The sequence below is a fragment of the Danio rerio genome, chromosome 1, assembly GCF_049306965.1.
Source record: "Danio rerio strain Tuebingen ecotype United States chromosome 1, GRCz12tu, whole genome shotgun sequence".
Lineage (NCBI taxonomy): Eukaryota > Metazoa > Chordata > Actinopteri > Cypriniformes > Danionidae > Danio > Danio rerio.
This window is the reverse complement of record NC_133176.1, coordinates 13247103-13262155: the sequence shown is the minus strand read 5'-3', so window position 1 is coordinate 13262155 and position 15053 is coordinate 13247103. Positions and strand designations below refer to the sequence as shown.

Sequence of the window (15053 nt, the reverse complement as noted above, 5' to 3'; positions counted from 1 at the left end):
CCATAGGCATAAAACATGTGCTTTAACGTTTCAGGCCTGTAGCCAGGGGGGTTGGGAAGACCCACCCCTCACTGACAAAGGTCCAGAATTTGTCCCATCCATGAGCTCATTTGTCGTATTTTGACTGCTGTGCCATCATAAAAAGTAATAAAATTAATAATCCATCGAAAAAGACTTTAAGACCAAACGGATCCTCTGTCGGCTGCTGCTTCGGTGGGATTATAATCTGATGCAAAAGAAGTCTTCTTTCACTACTGTATTGATTTTAAACAGAGAAAACATTTTACAGGTAACTTTACTCTAAATCTTGGACCTTTTTCTGAAATAAAAATAAAAAGGTAAAATAAAAAGGTGTAAAGCACCAGAAGCGGACCATATTAAATTAATTTTAATATATTTTGGCTATATTGATATCCAGGAATTTCCAAATGTACTTTTTTTACTAAAGAGACAAGAAAAATTCTAAAGAATTCATTATTATTATTATTATTATTATTATTATTATTATTGTGTTTTAACTATAATTTTTAGTGGCCAAATTGTGACTGAGGACAGTTGCATGTGCTGGCCAGTTTGCTTTTGTCTCATAAATGATCGTGGGCTACAGTTTTTTTTTTTTTTTTTACTTTAAAACTTTAACAGATTGCTAGTTTTTCCTATCGATATATAATGTAACAAATTTGTATTTTTAAAATTGGTCTTGTTTTAACTTTTTATTGTAATTTTTTAGGAAATATTTTTAGTACATCAAAAAGTGTGGTTATGATGACATCTGACTAATCCAGCAAAAAAATAATAATAATAATTATATATATATAAATATATATATATATATATATATATATATATATATATATATATATATATATATATATATATATATATATATATATATATATATAGCTAAAATACAGTATTTAAATCTCATAGTTAAATAAAAACTGAGGCGTATATGAGAAAAAAGAACCAGCCCTTTCACCAGGCTGGCTACGGGCCTGCAGTAGATTTGTATAAGGTCTCTCTCTTTATATATTGACCGGAAGACATGTTCATTTATTGATTCTTTGTTATTTAAATTCTTGTGGAGAAACTAGGCTGAATATGTTAAAAGAAAGACATTGGTAAAAAATATTTCAGAGGGAGGGGTAAGTGCTTTATACTTTACTACTCTTAATGAGGTTTTCAAAATTGAGAGACTCCAAAACTACATCTGACTAAAATCTGTGCTTAAACAGACTTAAAATGTGAAATGTCAAAGTTAGCTATTGGAGTGGTGGAAATTACTGATAATAAATGTAATAATTGGTACATTAGAAGACATTTTCTTAATAAATCTAGCATGTACCTGAAAGCTTTTTTTTTAAACAGCAGAAATTAAATTACCCGGTTCTGTCCACCATTAAAACTTGGCCTGGTATCAATACGTTTTAAGGACCTAATAAGATGAAAGAACTTTATTTTAAAATCCTTCATAATTACTATCCTTGTAACTCTTTACTGTCTAAGTTTAATATAAAAAAATCCTCAAAATGCACATTGTGTAATTCTAACCGGGAAACAACAATGGCGCATTCATTTTCCAGAATGCAATTTTGTAGAAAAAGTTTAGACAGAAATATCTTGGCTTGTCTTCTCAGCCTACAAAACACTTTTTGATTTTAGGACAACTAATTAATTGTTTTTGATTTGGGAGTCAGACTGTAAGGAAATGGACAATATGTAAAAAAAAATTAACTCTTGTGGCCTTTTCCATGTTCACAAATGCAGAGTTATTCAGTGTTTGCCTATAGAACAGTTTAAATTGACTTGAAACTTTATTATGAATCTGTCTATCGCAAAATAAGACAGCTGATAAAACAACTGAACTGCTGAAAAAATAATATTATCATTATAATTATTACCTTTACATTATCAGATCCCTTTGGTATACATAACATTCCTAATAATTTAAGCATAGTTTGAGATATTTATCTTTTATATCTTCTGATTTATATTTATTTTTTATTCAGTTTTATATAATTGTTTTTCTTTTTTCTTATCCCTTGTATCATTGTTACTAGATGTATAATGAATATGTGTATTTTGTATTCAGGTCACACAATGTTAGCACACTTTAATGTTCTATGTATTCCGTTACTTATGTTAATAAAAAAGTACAACAAAAAAAAGATTTGTATAAGGTCCTTAATACCAGTAGCGCAGCTTAAATATACATCTGAATTCAGAACAAGAAACAAATGCATAACAACAAGGACATTTCTGGAGGAAAACCACAGACTAAAAGAGAAGAGCCTGAGAAGAGACGACCTTTTGTCAAATGATTTGACTCGAGGTTTCGTCTTTTAACCGCTAGAGGTCAGTAAACATACTAATACATTACTGTATTGATTGGAACACATGGACGTGGATGATTGACAATTCCGCCCGTTTCTAACCGTATGCTGCTCATAAATCTCTAGTTCACGCTCGTAATGCGTGATACCGTCGTGTATTTCATAAATCTAATTTTTAACGCGACATAAAAGCACAAGCGTTGACCGCGCGCGCTCACTGGAAGAAAGCGGCGCGGGACCACCTTAAAACAAAAGCGCGATGACCATCGGACGGGTTTAAAGCGCTCGCTCGCTTCAGCTCCAGCGGATAACATGCAGACGACGGTGACGCATGGGCTGTGCTGGACAAACCACTCCGACTGCTGATACACCGCGCTGATAAACCTGCTAAATACCTCTTTTACACCAAAAACATCGACGGACTCGAGGCGTTAGTGTTGTTGCGACCACTGCAGGGTTTTGCTGGAGCCATGGTTTAGTCTGATATAACGGGTAAGGATGCGTTCTCGATAACAAAAGCCTGTCAGATTCCAATCGTGGCATATAGACAGCGCGAGTGAATGATTGCATGTAAGAACAAGTGTAATTAATAACACAAGCTTTAGGTGAGACTGTTATTTACAGGGTGTTAAATCAAAATGTTCATTTGTTTGTTTGAGGGTCTTTTTGGTGCAGATTTTAACCCCTGCTTTACTGCATGCAGCTTCTAAAGACACACTTTAAAGGCATTTGATGCAATGCGACGTGATGAAGAGGCTGGTATTTCCCACTGAATGCATCATCGTGTTTTCTGTGTGTGTTTTAGTCACAGATCTGGATGAACGCTATGGCTGCAGTGGTGAATTATTCTCCACCGTGGTGGGTTAACCTTTTCCATCGCCTCCCGCACTTCAACCTACAGTTTCAGCAGACCAGCAGTGATTTCCGACCGGATGACTCGGATTATCAGAAGGTAGGTCGAGTTCAGGTGCTACATGGTTTGGAAACGCGAGTCAACACATTCAGATGCGTTCGTGCCAAGCGGCAACATCAAAGGATGTTCTCTAACATGACGTCACCCTCTGAAGGCTTTTACTGCAGTGTGGCAGCTAGTTATGGTTGAGGTATTAGATTGTCAGGCAGTCTCACAAAGATATGTATGATTGATAAACTTGACATATATGATTTCAAACATTGATAATGCATCACTGAGATGTTTTCAGAGCATACACTAGTATCTCAATGCTCTCAGACAATACTTGTGGATTACAAAGTAAAGCACTGCTGCTATATCTTCAAAGCAGAGTGTCTTTATCATATAATAACATGATTATACCAATCCAATATCTTGATTAGTACTAACCTAAACAACCACACACATTTCTTCTGGTCAAGCTGGGATGTATTTTACGCTAAAAGAGTAGCATTGATTTGCAGTCAGTTTTAATGACTTCATCCTACTGAGCTCCTCATGTTGCACATGACTGCACAGACTGGCCAATCAGTGAGCAGTTACTGTCCAGAAATGATGTTATGCTCTGGAGCTGGGTGAAGACGCGCTTGCGTGTTTACCCACCCACAGAAAAGAAATCAACACCCAGTAAGAAACGGTGCATATATAATGCAGCTCTACATGCATATGCAGCAGCCATCGGTTGTGTTTATAATGCAGAGGCATGTAGTTTTGATCTTAGTCACGCAGCGTTATCAAGGGACTGCTGCCAAAACATGGAAAAGCAACCTGTCTGTCAGTATGGGTCTTAGAGTAAACATTTAATTAGATGATTTGCTCGGTGTTGACATCATGCTATTTATTGGTATTACTGTTTTTTTTCAGTAGTGTCATAGCATATGAATTTGGAAATTATTATTCAGGAACAGATAATTATAGCTAAATATTTCTTTTGAATTTTCTGAAATCTCTGAAAAGATTTTGGTTTATCATTCATTTGTTATTATGATGGTTTTAAGCAATCAGACATTGTTGCTGGGTAGATTCCAACTACAAATCTGTTCCTGGAATTATAAATGGAAGTACCCACTTTTTGGAGTGTTTACAAAGCAGGGCTCGAAATTGCGACCATTTTGGTCGCATATGCGCCCGAAAATGAATCTATGCGACCTCATAATATATTTGGGCGCATTAGTGCGACTGCTGATAATGGTTGTAGTGCGACCTGTTTTGATTTTTTGTAAAAACATGCTGAATCGCTCTTCCCTGCCGCTATATTGGTTCATATTAGCTGTCAATCACTCAAGGTATTCCGCTGTCAGATGACAGCGAAGGAGCTTTTATGACCACGGGAAATGCAAACGGCAGAAGAGTAAAAACTTAAAGCACACAGGTTTGCAAACCCCACCTAAAATTGAGGTGCAGATGAGAGCGATCATGACACGTCACGTGGTGAATAATGATCCACCAGCTGAGATCAATCAAGTACGCGCTTCATGGAGAAGGCGCCCGAATCTCCATGCGTTGCATTCACTGCGTGTTCAGCGCAAATGTCCGCTAAAAGTCAAATCTAATACTGTACATTTCATTGCCAAAGAAGCTCGCCTTTACTAAATAACAAACATAACAAACAGCGGTATTCCGCCGGTGGTCATCGCAAGAATCTTGCGCTGCCTGCTCATAAATTGGGTCGGCTGACTCGCCAGCTTTTCCACTAACACAGAAAAATGAAGATCATCTCAGACTGAACCTTTAAATTGACACTAACTGAAACCAAATCTTTTAAAGTGATAGAAGTGAGACTTTACTTTCTTTCTTTTGTCTATTCTTTTTTGAGGTGTATATTATTTTTATTTTTTTATTTATTTACTGATTACTGCTTTGCAGCTTTCATCATTGAATTAAATGATTTATTATAATCTTTTGTTTGTTTTGTAGCAGAAATTTTATTTATTAAATTGACATGCATATAAAAACAGCAGTACCAAATAAATATTTCTTACTGCAATGCTTCATTTTTGTTTGATGCAAACTATACAATTATTTTTCATAAAGTAACAGACTTTTTATAGCAGATAACCTACATTCATGCACATTCAAGGCAGTATCATAATGAGAAATGTAATTCATTTTTACTATTATTGTCATTTTCATCATCATTAATATTCTATAATTATTAGACATTCATTTTGGAATTATTGCACACAAATATCAATGTCTTCGCAGCATTAGTTAGATAGTTTTTTCTGGTTTTTGTCAGTCCTATTAATGTTGTTTTAAAATACAATAAATCCCTTAAAAAGCAATTTGCAGTGGTGCTCAATCATTTTTGGTGGATGCTCCTAAATTTTTTCTGGTGCTCCTAAATTTATTTTGGTGCTCCTAAATATTTGAAGTTGGGAGCACCGGTGCTACCAAGTAAAAAAGTTAATTTCGAGCCCTGCAAAGCAATAACTGGGAAACAATTCAGTTATAGGAAAGCCTTTTGAAACCTTCTTCTAATTAGCTCTGGCTCTAATCCAGCACAATAGGAAGTGCTACCTTTGATTAGTCTTGATTGAAGTGTATGCTGATTTGGCCAAATACTATGAAATACTAGCAAAGTTGTTTTTTTTTGTCTCCTGTCCATGGGCATTGCTAGGCCTATTTTAGGGGGGCTGCCTAGCCCTCAGCCCCCCTAATTTTTTTGCAATTAGCTTATAAACTGTACACTAAATTATCGCCTAAGTCCCTTTTAAATTTGATATGCAAACGGCGGCAGAATTCAGCTCCTTCCCGTTTTTTGTTTTTCATTTGATCAGCAACCCACAGCCGTGGACAGCTAGAGAACGAGGTGTGTGTTTATTGATAAATTGTTGTAACATCTGCTTATTTGCAGTTCTTTATTATAGATAACCTTGTATCACCTGTATCTCAATGTCACAGAGGAGCAGGTTTTCTCGCGTTCACCTCATCAGCACAGCTGTTTCTTCCAGCGAAACATGTAACTCTTAACAACCGCTGTGGATGTATAATCTTGGTTGTATATTCGTAAACAAATACCTGCGATCGGTTCATGTGATTGGCCAGATCATTGAGTATCGATCAAGTTGTGAAATGTGATTACTGATCTTCGACTGATGGATCGGAGCATGCCTAATTTTGATGTTTGGCTCTGATCATGCATTTCTTCCACATTCATACATTAATTTTCTTTTCAGCTTAGTCCCTTTATAAATCGTTGGTCGCCACAGCGAACCGCCAACTAATCTAGCACATGTTTTATGCAGCGGATGACCTTCCAGCTGCAACCCATCTCTGGGAAACATCCATACGCACTCATTCAGACTCATACACTACGGACAATTTAGCCTACCCAATTCACCTGTACCGCATGTCTTTTGGCTGTGGGGGAAACCGCAGCACCCTGAGGAAACCCACGCAAACACGGGGAGAACATGCAGACTCCTCACAAAAACACCAACTGACCCAGCCAAGGCTCGAACCAGCGACCTTCTTGGTGTCAGGCGACAGCACTACTTACTGCACCACTGCGTCGCCCTTCATCTAATTTTTGAGCAAAATAATTGTAAATATTATGTTCATTTTCTGTACGTCTGCAAGCCATATTTAGAGATGCAACGATTAACAGATTTCACTATTAACGGCGCTTTTAATTCATCACAGTTAATTAATCGCTAAGGATTCTCAACACCACATTACCGCACAGAACAAAACTGCTGCAACTAAACAAATACGCACACACACTAGATTAACTCTGAGGCTATTAACTAAGGGTCGTTCACATATTGCTTCTTTTGCACACCCAAGTTCATTATTTCCAATGGAGGCGTGCAGCTTGTGCGCACATATTGGGAGTGACGCGTCAAATTATCTAAAAACATCTTTTAAGAATGGCGCAAGCGCACCATGCTCACTTGACAAAAACTCACCAATCAGCTTCATACATTGTATGGAATATACATCTTTCTACTCTGATCCAAAAGTGAAAACACCAAACATTTTTGTAAAATAGTTGATCAAAGGTGCCTTTTAGGTTCAACAGCCTTTGACAACATGTGTTCTCTTTAAAAGGGAAATACTTCCACTACATAATTAAATACTTTTAAAGAGATTTACATTGGACCAAAAATGTATTCTTATTTTTCTTTATTTATTAATTGTTGTCATTTATATTATGTTTAAATGCTAATAACTCACATTCACTTATTTTTTAAGTCCAAAGAGAAATGAATTATTGTTTGTTTTTATTATTATTATTTTGAGTTGTATTATTTGGTTTCTGAGCAGCAATAAATAACACTTAAAAGGAGTTTTCATGTGGTTTCCTAAACTGTAGAGTTTTAAAATTAATGAATGCATAATAATCATAATAACCGTGAAATCTCAGACTATAATCGTACAACCAAAATCTGTAATCGTTGCATATCTAGCCATAATGATATCAATGGCTTCTAGCACACAGTATGTTTTTAGCTCTTTTTACTGTTTTTGAGTATCAGATTTCTTTCAGACAGAGATGGAGGTCACAGAGACGCCTTTCGAGTTCAAATGTCAAGAAGTGTTGTTTACTGTCCACTTCATAAAATGAGGCTACTTTGTCAAAGCATCCATTCTCCAGAGGACCATTAGGAAATGGCATCCAGCTGCGTGAAATTGCAGTCATGGTTGCCTTTGCTCACTAGCTATAGCTGTCACTTCAACACCGCAGGATAAAATGGCCAACAGCAGTGACTTGTTTCCAAAAAGGAAATCTGTGATGAATAGAAACTCAAGGTCACAGCATTAGAAACCGATCTCAAGTTCATAACATTGTTTCATTTAGATATGAAGTATGTAGTAAATAACATCCGATTGTAAAATCTCAATTAAAGACATCAGCTCATTCATCGCAGGAGATTTGGTTGAATGCTTTTGGCTGTCATTTGAATGGTTTCCCAAGGTCAAGACACATTCTGCGTGATTCCGGAGTGATACCGGTGTGCTTGTGTGTGAATGTACTGACACCGTGAAGACCAGCTTTATCTGGGGTGCTTGGAGATGAGGTTGGCCTAGTTGGTTAGATCTGAGGTCACAGGAAAGCCACAGGGTATGTGGGGGTAAATCAGTGCGAGATGAGGTCATGACAAGCCCTTGGGTCTGTCTGGTCTGGCAGAGCAGAAGGGAAGAGAGCAAGGAGGAGAGGAGAGGAAGATGGGAGGGAAGAGGGGGGTGGTTGGGTGTTGTTGTTCTCTTTTTTTTTTTTTTTAAAGATGAATGCACCCCTTTTGTGGGCTTCTCTGGAAATGCGCTTTAATCCCTGATGTATCCCAGAGTGCTTTGCAGGCATCCTTTTGTCGAACGGACACTTAGTCTTTATGCCAGTTTCCTCTCGCTCTCATTCTCACACTCTCACACTGGGACATACTGGGACATATGGGGGTTCGAGAGCAAGCAGACTACTTGATTAGTGATGATCTCGTGCCAGTACAACAGAGAATTAATGGAAATGTATGAATGATTCAAATGTAATCGGTATGTATTAATGAAATGGATAGATCATCCAAAACATTTAATTTGCTGTTAATGTACTCTCCCCAAGGCCATCCAAGATGTAGGTGACGTTTTATTTGGCTTCAGTAAAATATTAGAGAAGACCTTTAGCTCAAACCGTGGACTTTGGTGATTTGTTAAATGCAAATCAGCAGCTACTGGGACATTAAGAGTCAAAAATAAAAACATACAGGCCTACTGTAAGAAACTGAACAGTGTTACATTAAATCCACAGCCTTTTCAAATGGTTCTGAGTAGGGCTGGGGGAAAATTATCACGATATCAAGTTTCATATCATTCGATATTGAAAATTATTGAATATTCTATAACAATACATTTAGGAATATTAGGATTTTTAATTTAACCACTTTATTTGAATTTACCAACATTAATAAGGCAAAGAGTTTTAATAGTCATAAACTAAAATATGTAAACAAAATATCTCTTATCTTATAATAAAATAAACATAAGTGTTAAAGAGACTCTTAAACCTGATGAATAAAATGTTACAAAGTGTGTGCAATGGTAAAGTGTAAATGCTGAACAATCAAAGCCAGCATTGAGGTGTGAATAATAATGAAATAGTACACTAACTATCATTATTCAAATAAATACTGCAACCTTACAAATTGTGCAGTTGAATGACTACATTGCCCCTTTCAGATGGGGAGCTAGTGGCTGGGATGCACAAGAAAAGAAACCAAAAAGCCACTCTGGCGACATCCTTGCATCCTTTTTATTTACAATCTCCTCATTGCTGCTTTACTCATTTTTGCATGTGTTATTATTCTGACCTGATGTGACTCGCGCTATACGGTGTCTCTCGTAACTAAGTGACCATCCACCATTTTCTCAATGGATCACAAACGGACAAACCGTTGGTGCGGCTCCAATGCAAGTTTATGGAGAAAAGTAAAAAGCACCTGGAAAAGATTTCAACTAGGTGCGACTGGAAATTGCGTGCGGTTCACGTGCGTGCTGCTTGCACAACTTGTGCGCGTCGCTCCTATATGCGCATCATGCAGGTCGCATGCCTTCATTGGAAATGACAAACTTACATAAATCATTGATATTCAATAAATATCGATACCGATTTTATAGGCCAGCCCTAGATTTCATTGCTTCTTGTCCAGTAATAGTGTATGTGTGGAACACATGACAAAAGTATCAGCTTCAGTACTGATGAATACTGGAACTTTAAAAACATTCCTTTCCCACTAACATGTATGCTATGCTGAGCATGTTTTATGCAGATTGGGCATTGTGTTCACATGCTCAACAGATATCACTGATTGGCTTCAACGATTATCGCTTTACCCCTGTATTTGTACTGAAGTTGATAATTTTGACAACTCTATTTACAACAGCAAAACAAGACATGTTATATGGTTCATTAAATGGAGCTTGTGTCTATCCTGGATGCTGCAGCATATGGATTGTATTTGTTTGTATGTTCTCTATCTGGACCTCAATCTTCATTGATTCCCAACATTTGATAGACAGACATCTTTATAAGAGATCCTGGCTGTTGTGAACACACTCTTGATTGTGTGTAGAGGCTGTGTATTAATGATAATTTTCATCAGCAATATTTCATTTTTGGGAAAACTATCTTTTTTCATAGATTTTATTTATTTAAAGTTGATTCTATTATACAGTTGTATTGTGCAATTGTATTACAGAGTAAAAGGAAAAGTTTTCTATTTTTATACATAAAAAACAAATGATGACGGCTGATTTTTTAGCATAATACTCAATTCTTCAGTGTAGCATGATTTTTCCAAAATCCTTGTGATTAAGAAATAGACAGCTCTGGAATCAGTTATCGGCTCTCTGGGTTTGAGTAATGTGTTATAAGTAAAATGTGCATATGTATTTTTTTTTATAAACTACTGATAAAGTGTCGTTAATTGGTGACAGTGGTACAATAATGAAATACTTAATCAGATTTTACAATTTTAACTTTACAAATTAAATAATTAGAAAAAAGTTACAGTGTGAGATATAGTGATATAGGAAAAGTAGCACTTTTTATTTTTTACAACAGACACCTTTCTAAACAGATTTTTCAACAGACACAGCAGTCTTTTTAAATGAGACAAAGATAGCACACATGCTCTAATATGAGCTCTGGCACACTCATAGCCACTGCTATTTCAGCATTATTCAGCCCCCAAGGCCTCCCTTCAACCACCTTTAAAACTGTGCTTACATCCTGGCACTGACAAGAAGACATACATATGCACTTTTGGATGGAAAACATGTGAGCTGCGCCAGTGGAGGTTCTCTTGGATCTCAGGGCGCTCGACACAAGAGTTTGTCTGGATCCGGAAACCAGGACCTGCCAAAACATGTCAGCACTTTGTCCTCTTCTTTTCTGTCTTTTTTTATTGTCACATAAAACTTCTCCACAAGAACACTGGGTGCTCATATGCCGTATTGTTAACAAGATAGTCGTGTTTGTTCAGTTCGCTAATGAACTGCTATTTTGAATCAGTACATTTTAATGATTCAGTCAAATTGGGTTTCAAGCAATTGATCTTGTTTGCACTTTTGTATTTTCTGTTTTCATGTTTATTTTGAAGTTTTAGTCATTTGGTTGTGTGTTTTCGATCATTTCAGTTTGATTATGTCCATGTAAATAATCAGTCACACTTTACAATAAGGTTCATTAGTTAATGTTAATTAATGCATTTACTAACATGAACAAATAATGAACAATACATTTACTACAGTATTTGTTCATGTTAGTTTACATTAGTTAAGGAAAATACAGTAGTTCATTGTTAGTTCATGTTAACTCATGGTGCATTAACTAATGGTAACAAGCATGGACTTGGATGTTAATAATGCATTAGTAAATGTTCGTTTATGATTAATAAATGCTGTACTTGTGATGTTCATGATAGTAAATGCATTAACTAATGAACCTTATTGTAAAGTGTTACCAAATAATCTGTATTTTTCAGTCATTTTAAGTTATTATTTATTTATTAAATGCAGAAATTAGATGTATAAATGTAATATTTATGGCAACCAGCTATTTCTTTTAAAAATTTTAAGTTACAGTGGGGGAAATAAGTATTGAACGTGTCATCATTTTTTTCAGAAAACATATTTCTAAAGGTGCTGCTGACTTAATTTTTATTAGATGTTGGTAACAACCAAAGAAATCCATATATGCAAAGAAAACAATATTAATTAATTTACAAATTAAGTTATGTGAAGGGGCGAAGCAGTGGTGCAGTAGGTAGTGCTGTTGCCTCACAGCAAGAAGGTTGCTGGGTTGCTGGTTCGATCCTCGGCTTAGTTGGCGTTTCTGTATGGAGTTTGCATGTTCTCCCTGCGTTCGCATGGGTTTCCTCCGGGTGCTCCAGTTTCCCCCACAGTCCAAAGACATACAGGTGTATTGGGTAGGCTAAATTGTCCGTAGTGTATGAATGTGTGTGAATGAGTGTTTCTGGATGTTTCCCAGAGATGGGTTGCGGCTGGAAGGGCATCCGCTGCGTAAAAACGTGCTGGTAAGTTGGTGGTTCATTCTGCTGTGGCGACCCAAGATTAATAAAGGGACTAAGCCGACAAAAAAACGAATGAATGAAAGTTATGTGAAATAAAATGAAATGACACAGAAAAAAAGTATTGAACACATGAAGAAAGGAAGGTGTAGAAAGCCAGTGAAATTTCTGACAGCAGCTGAAATCTCTCAGTAGTTATTCAGCAACCCTCTGCTCTTCGTAATTGTAAATGAATATCAGCTGCTTCAGTCCAACATCTACATTTGCAGGATGATGAAAATGAAACCAGTGTGTACATTTCAGCAAGACAATGATCCAAAACACAGGGAAACTTGCAAATGCTTTCAGAGAAAGAAAATCAAGCTGTAGAATGGCCCAGCCAATCACCTGCCTTGAATCCAACAGTGGATTCTACAGTGCTAGAAGATAATCTTGTAATAGCTGATTATTTATCACAGAACATTTTTGCATACAGATATAAACCTGGATCTCTCCCCCCTTCATCTACTTCCTGTTTGAGGGAAATCTGATTAGCAGATGCTGAACATCTGTTTTGGTTGGTACAGGCTTCTGTTTTCTCTGCATTTCTGTACCGAAGGTCTCCGCACACCTTTTGTCTGTTCACTGTCCAAAATAAGAGGAATTTACGACACTTTCAAAGTCTGCAATAATATGAGAAGATATCTGTTCGTGGCTCGTACAGCTGTGTTGCTGTTCTCAGTTTGATGTGTAGAATAAGCACCGGGTTTTTTTCCGTCTCAGCAGGGGGAATGCTGGAATAATTAAAAGCATATTGGGCAGGAAAGGGGCCCAGCTGGCAGGAAGTCGCGAGAAGTGGCAATGAAACGATTTACACCAGAACATTGCGCTGTACACACACAAACACACATAAACACGTCGAGTCATTGCATTTAATTGAGTGTGATTACTGTTTTAACTTCACCATTACTCTCTTTGCACAGATGGAGGTATTTTGGGGATTTATATGTTCTGCGGTTTGGCTGATAACAGTGTGTGCTATAGTGTATACTGCGTCAGAGACCAGATCCTAATGATCTGTGTGTTGATTTAGACTCACATCAATGACATTTTCTGGGTTTACTTTTTGGATGAAGATTGTGGGTTCTACCTTTAAGAACTGTATCGGATGAGTTTAATAGAAGCACTGTTGAATATAAAATTGCTGCAAGCACTGTTAAATATATCAATGTAATATACTGTGCGTGTACATGAACAAAATGATCTGGGTTTACATTTGGATGAGGATAAAACAATAATGTATTGGATCAGTTCAAAGGAAAGTATAGGTGGGTTTAGTTCAGTGGAGGTCACATGATGCTGATATAATACAATATTAATGTGCATACGCAATTCGTTATTGAAAAAATACAATTTTATAACATTATACATAATTTTGTACATATAATTATTTGTATTTTACACAAACAGTTGAAGTCAGAATTATTAGCCCCCCTGAATTATTAGCCCGGTTTATTTTTTCCCCAATTTTCAATGGAAAGAAGATTTTTTTTTCAACACATTTCTAAACACAATAGTTTTAATACCTCATTTCTAGTCACTGATTTATTTTATCTTTGTCATGATGACAGTAATAATATTTTACTAGATATTTTTCAAGACACTTCTATACAGCTTAAAGTGACATTTAAAGCCTTAATTAGGTTAACTAGGCAGGTTAATTATAGGCTAGTTATTGTATAATGATGGTTTGTTCTGTAGACTATCGAGAAAATATAGCTTAAATGAGCTAATAATTTTGACATTGAAATGGTTTTTAAAAATTAAAATCTGCTTTCATTCTAGTCCAAATAAAACAAATAAGACTTTTTCCAGACAAAATATTATTAGACATACTGTGAAAAGTCCCTTGCTCTGTTAAGCATCATTTGGAAAATGATTTAGAAAAAAACACTTAAAGGGGGGCTAATAATTCTAACTTCAACTGTGTTCTTAAAAGACCTTTTAGTAAAATGTTACAAATGAATACATTTTACAGTTGAATTTTTTTGCTCTTTTTTTCATACTGTTATTTTATTTTAGATCTGTACTTAAAGTTCACTTTTGGATTAATGTATTAATTATGGAAGAAAATGTATACAAAATTTTGTTGCAATATATATTAAGGAAGATACAGCAGCATTATACAATATCTCATAATTTGCTCTTGTACATAAGTAGGACACTATGAAATGCACTATTTTATATAATATTTTCTTTGAACGAGTGTAGTTGACTCAATTTCCTGAAAGTTAATTCTACTCATTTGAAAATAGTTTTGAACTCTACTAGCACTGTAGAAAGTGATTAGTTATTGAAAGCAAGTGAACCAATTGCCTTACAAGAAACAAGTTGACTTCACAAAAATATTGTAAGTAAACCTATTGCAACTTAAGCAATGCAGTAAAATAAGCATAATTATAAAAATTAAGTCAACTTAACAGTTCCAGGTTACAATGGGTTTATTTACATTATTTTTGTAAAGTCAACTTGCTGCTTTTAAGGCAATTGCTTTACTTGCTTTTAGTAACTAGTCACTTTTGACAGTGTAATCAGTTAATTAAATACCTCATTACTTCAACTTCAATGGAGTAAGTTCACAGTACTCATAGATCATAAAGTTTTTTTTTTTTTTATTAAAATGGTTTGAGTTACCTTAACTTTTTGGGTTTACAGTGTAGGAACTCACTCTCAAGTGGTTCTAACTCTTTATTATTATTATTA

General features: G+C 35.8%; 1 protein-coding gene across 4 annotated transcripts in view; it reads left to right on the top strand.

Moving 5' to 3' along the window:
* The first annotated feature begins 2378 nt into the window (after positions 1 to 2378).
* Positions 2379 to 15053, top strand: part of ttyh3b (tweety family member 3b) — a 69070-nt gene continuing 56395 nt past the window's right edge. For 2 of the 4 annotated variants that reach the window (XM_073949201.1, XM_073949200.1), the window contains exons 1-2: positions 2379 to 2825; positions 3139 to 3285. In XM_073949201.1, coding sequence (XP_073805302.1) covers positions 3151 to 3285 — 135 coding nt within the window. In that variant the 5' untranslated portion in view covers positions 2379 to 2825; positions 3139 to 3150. The remainder of the gene's footprint in view (positions 2826 to 3138; positions 3286 to 15053) is intronic. The other 2 variants (NM_001431093.1, NM_001037387.3) reach the window with 1 other exon arrangement.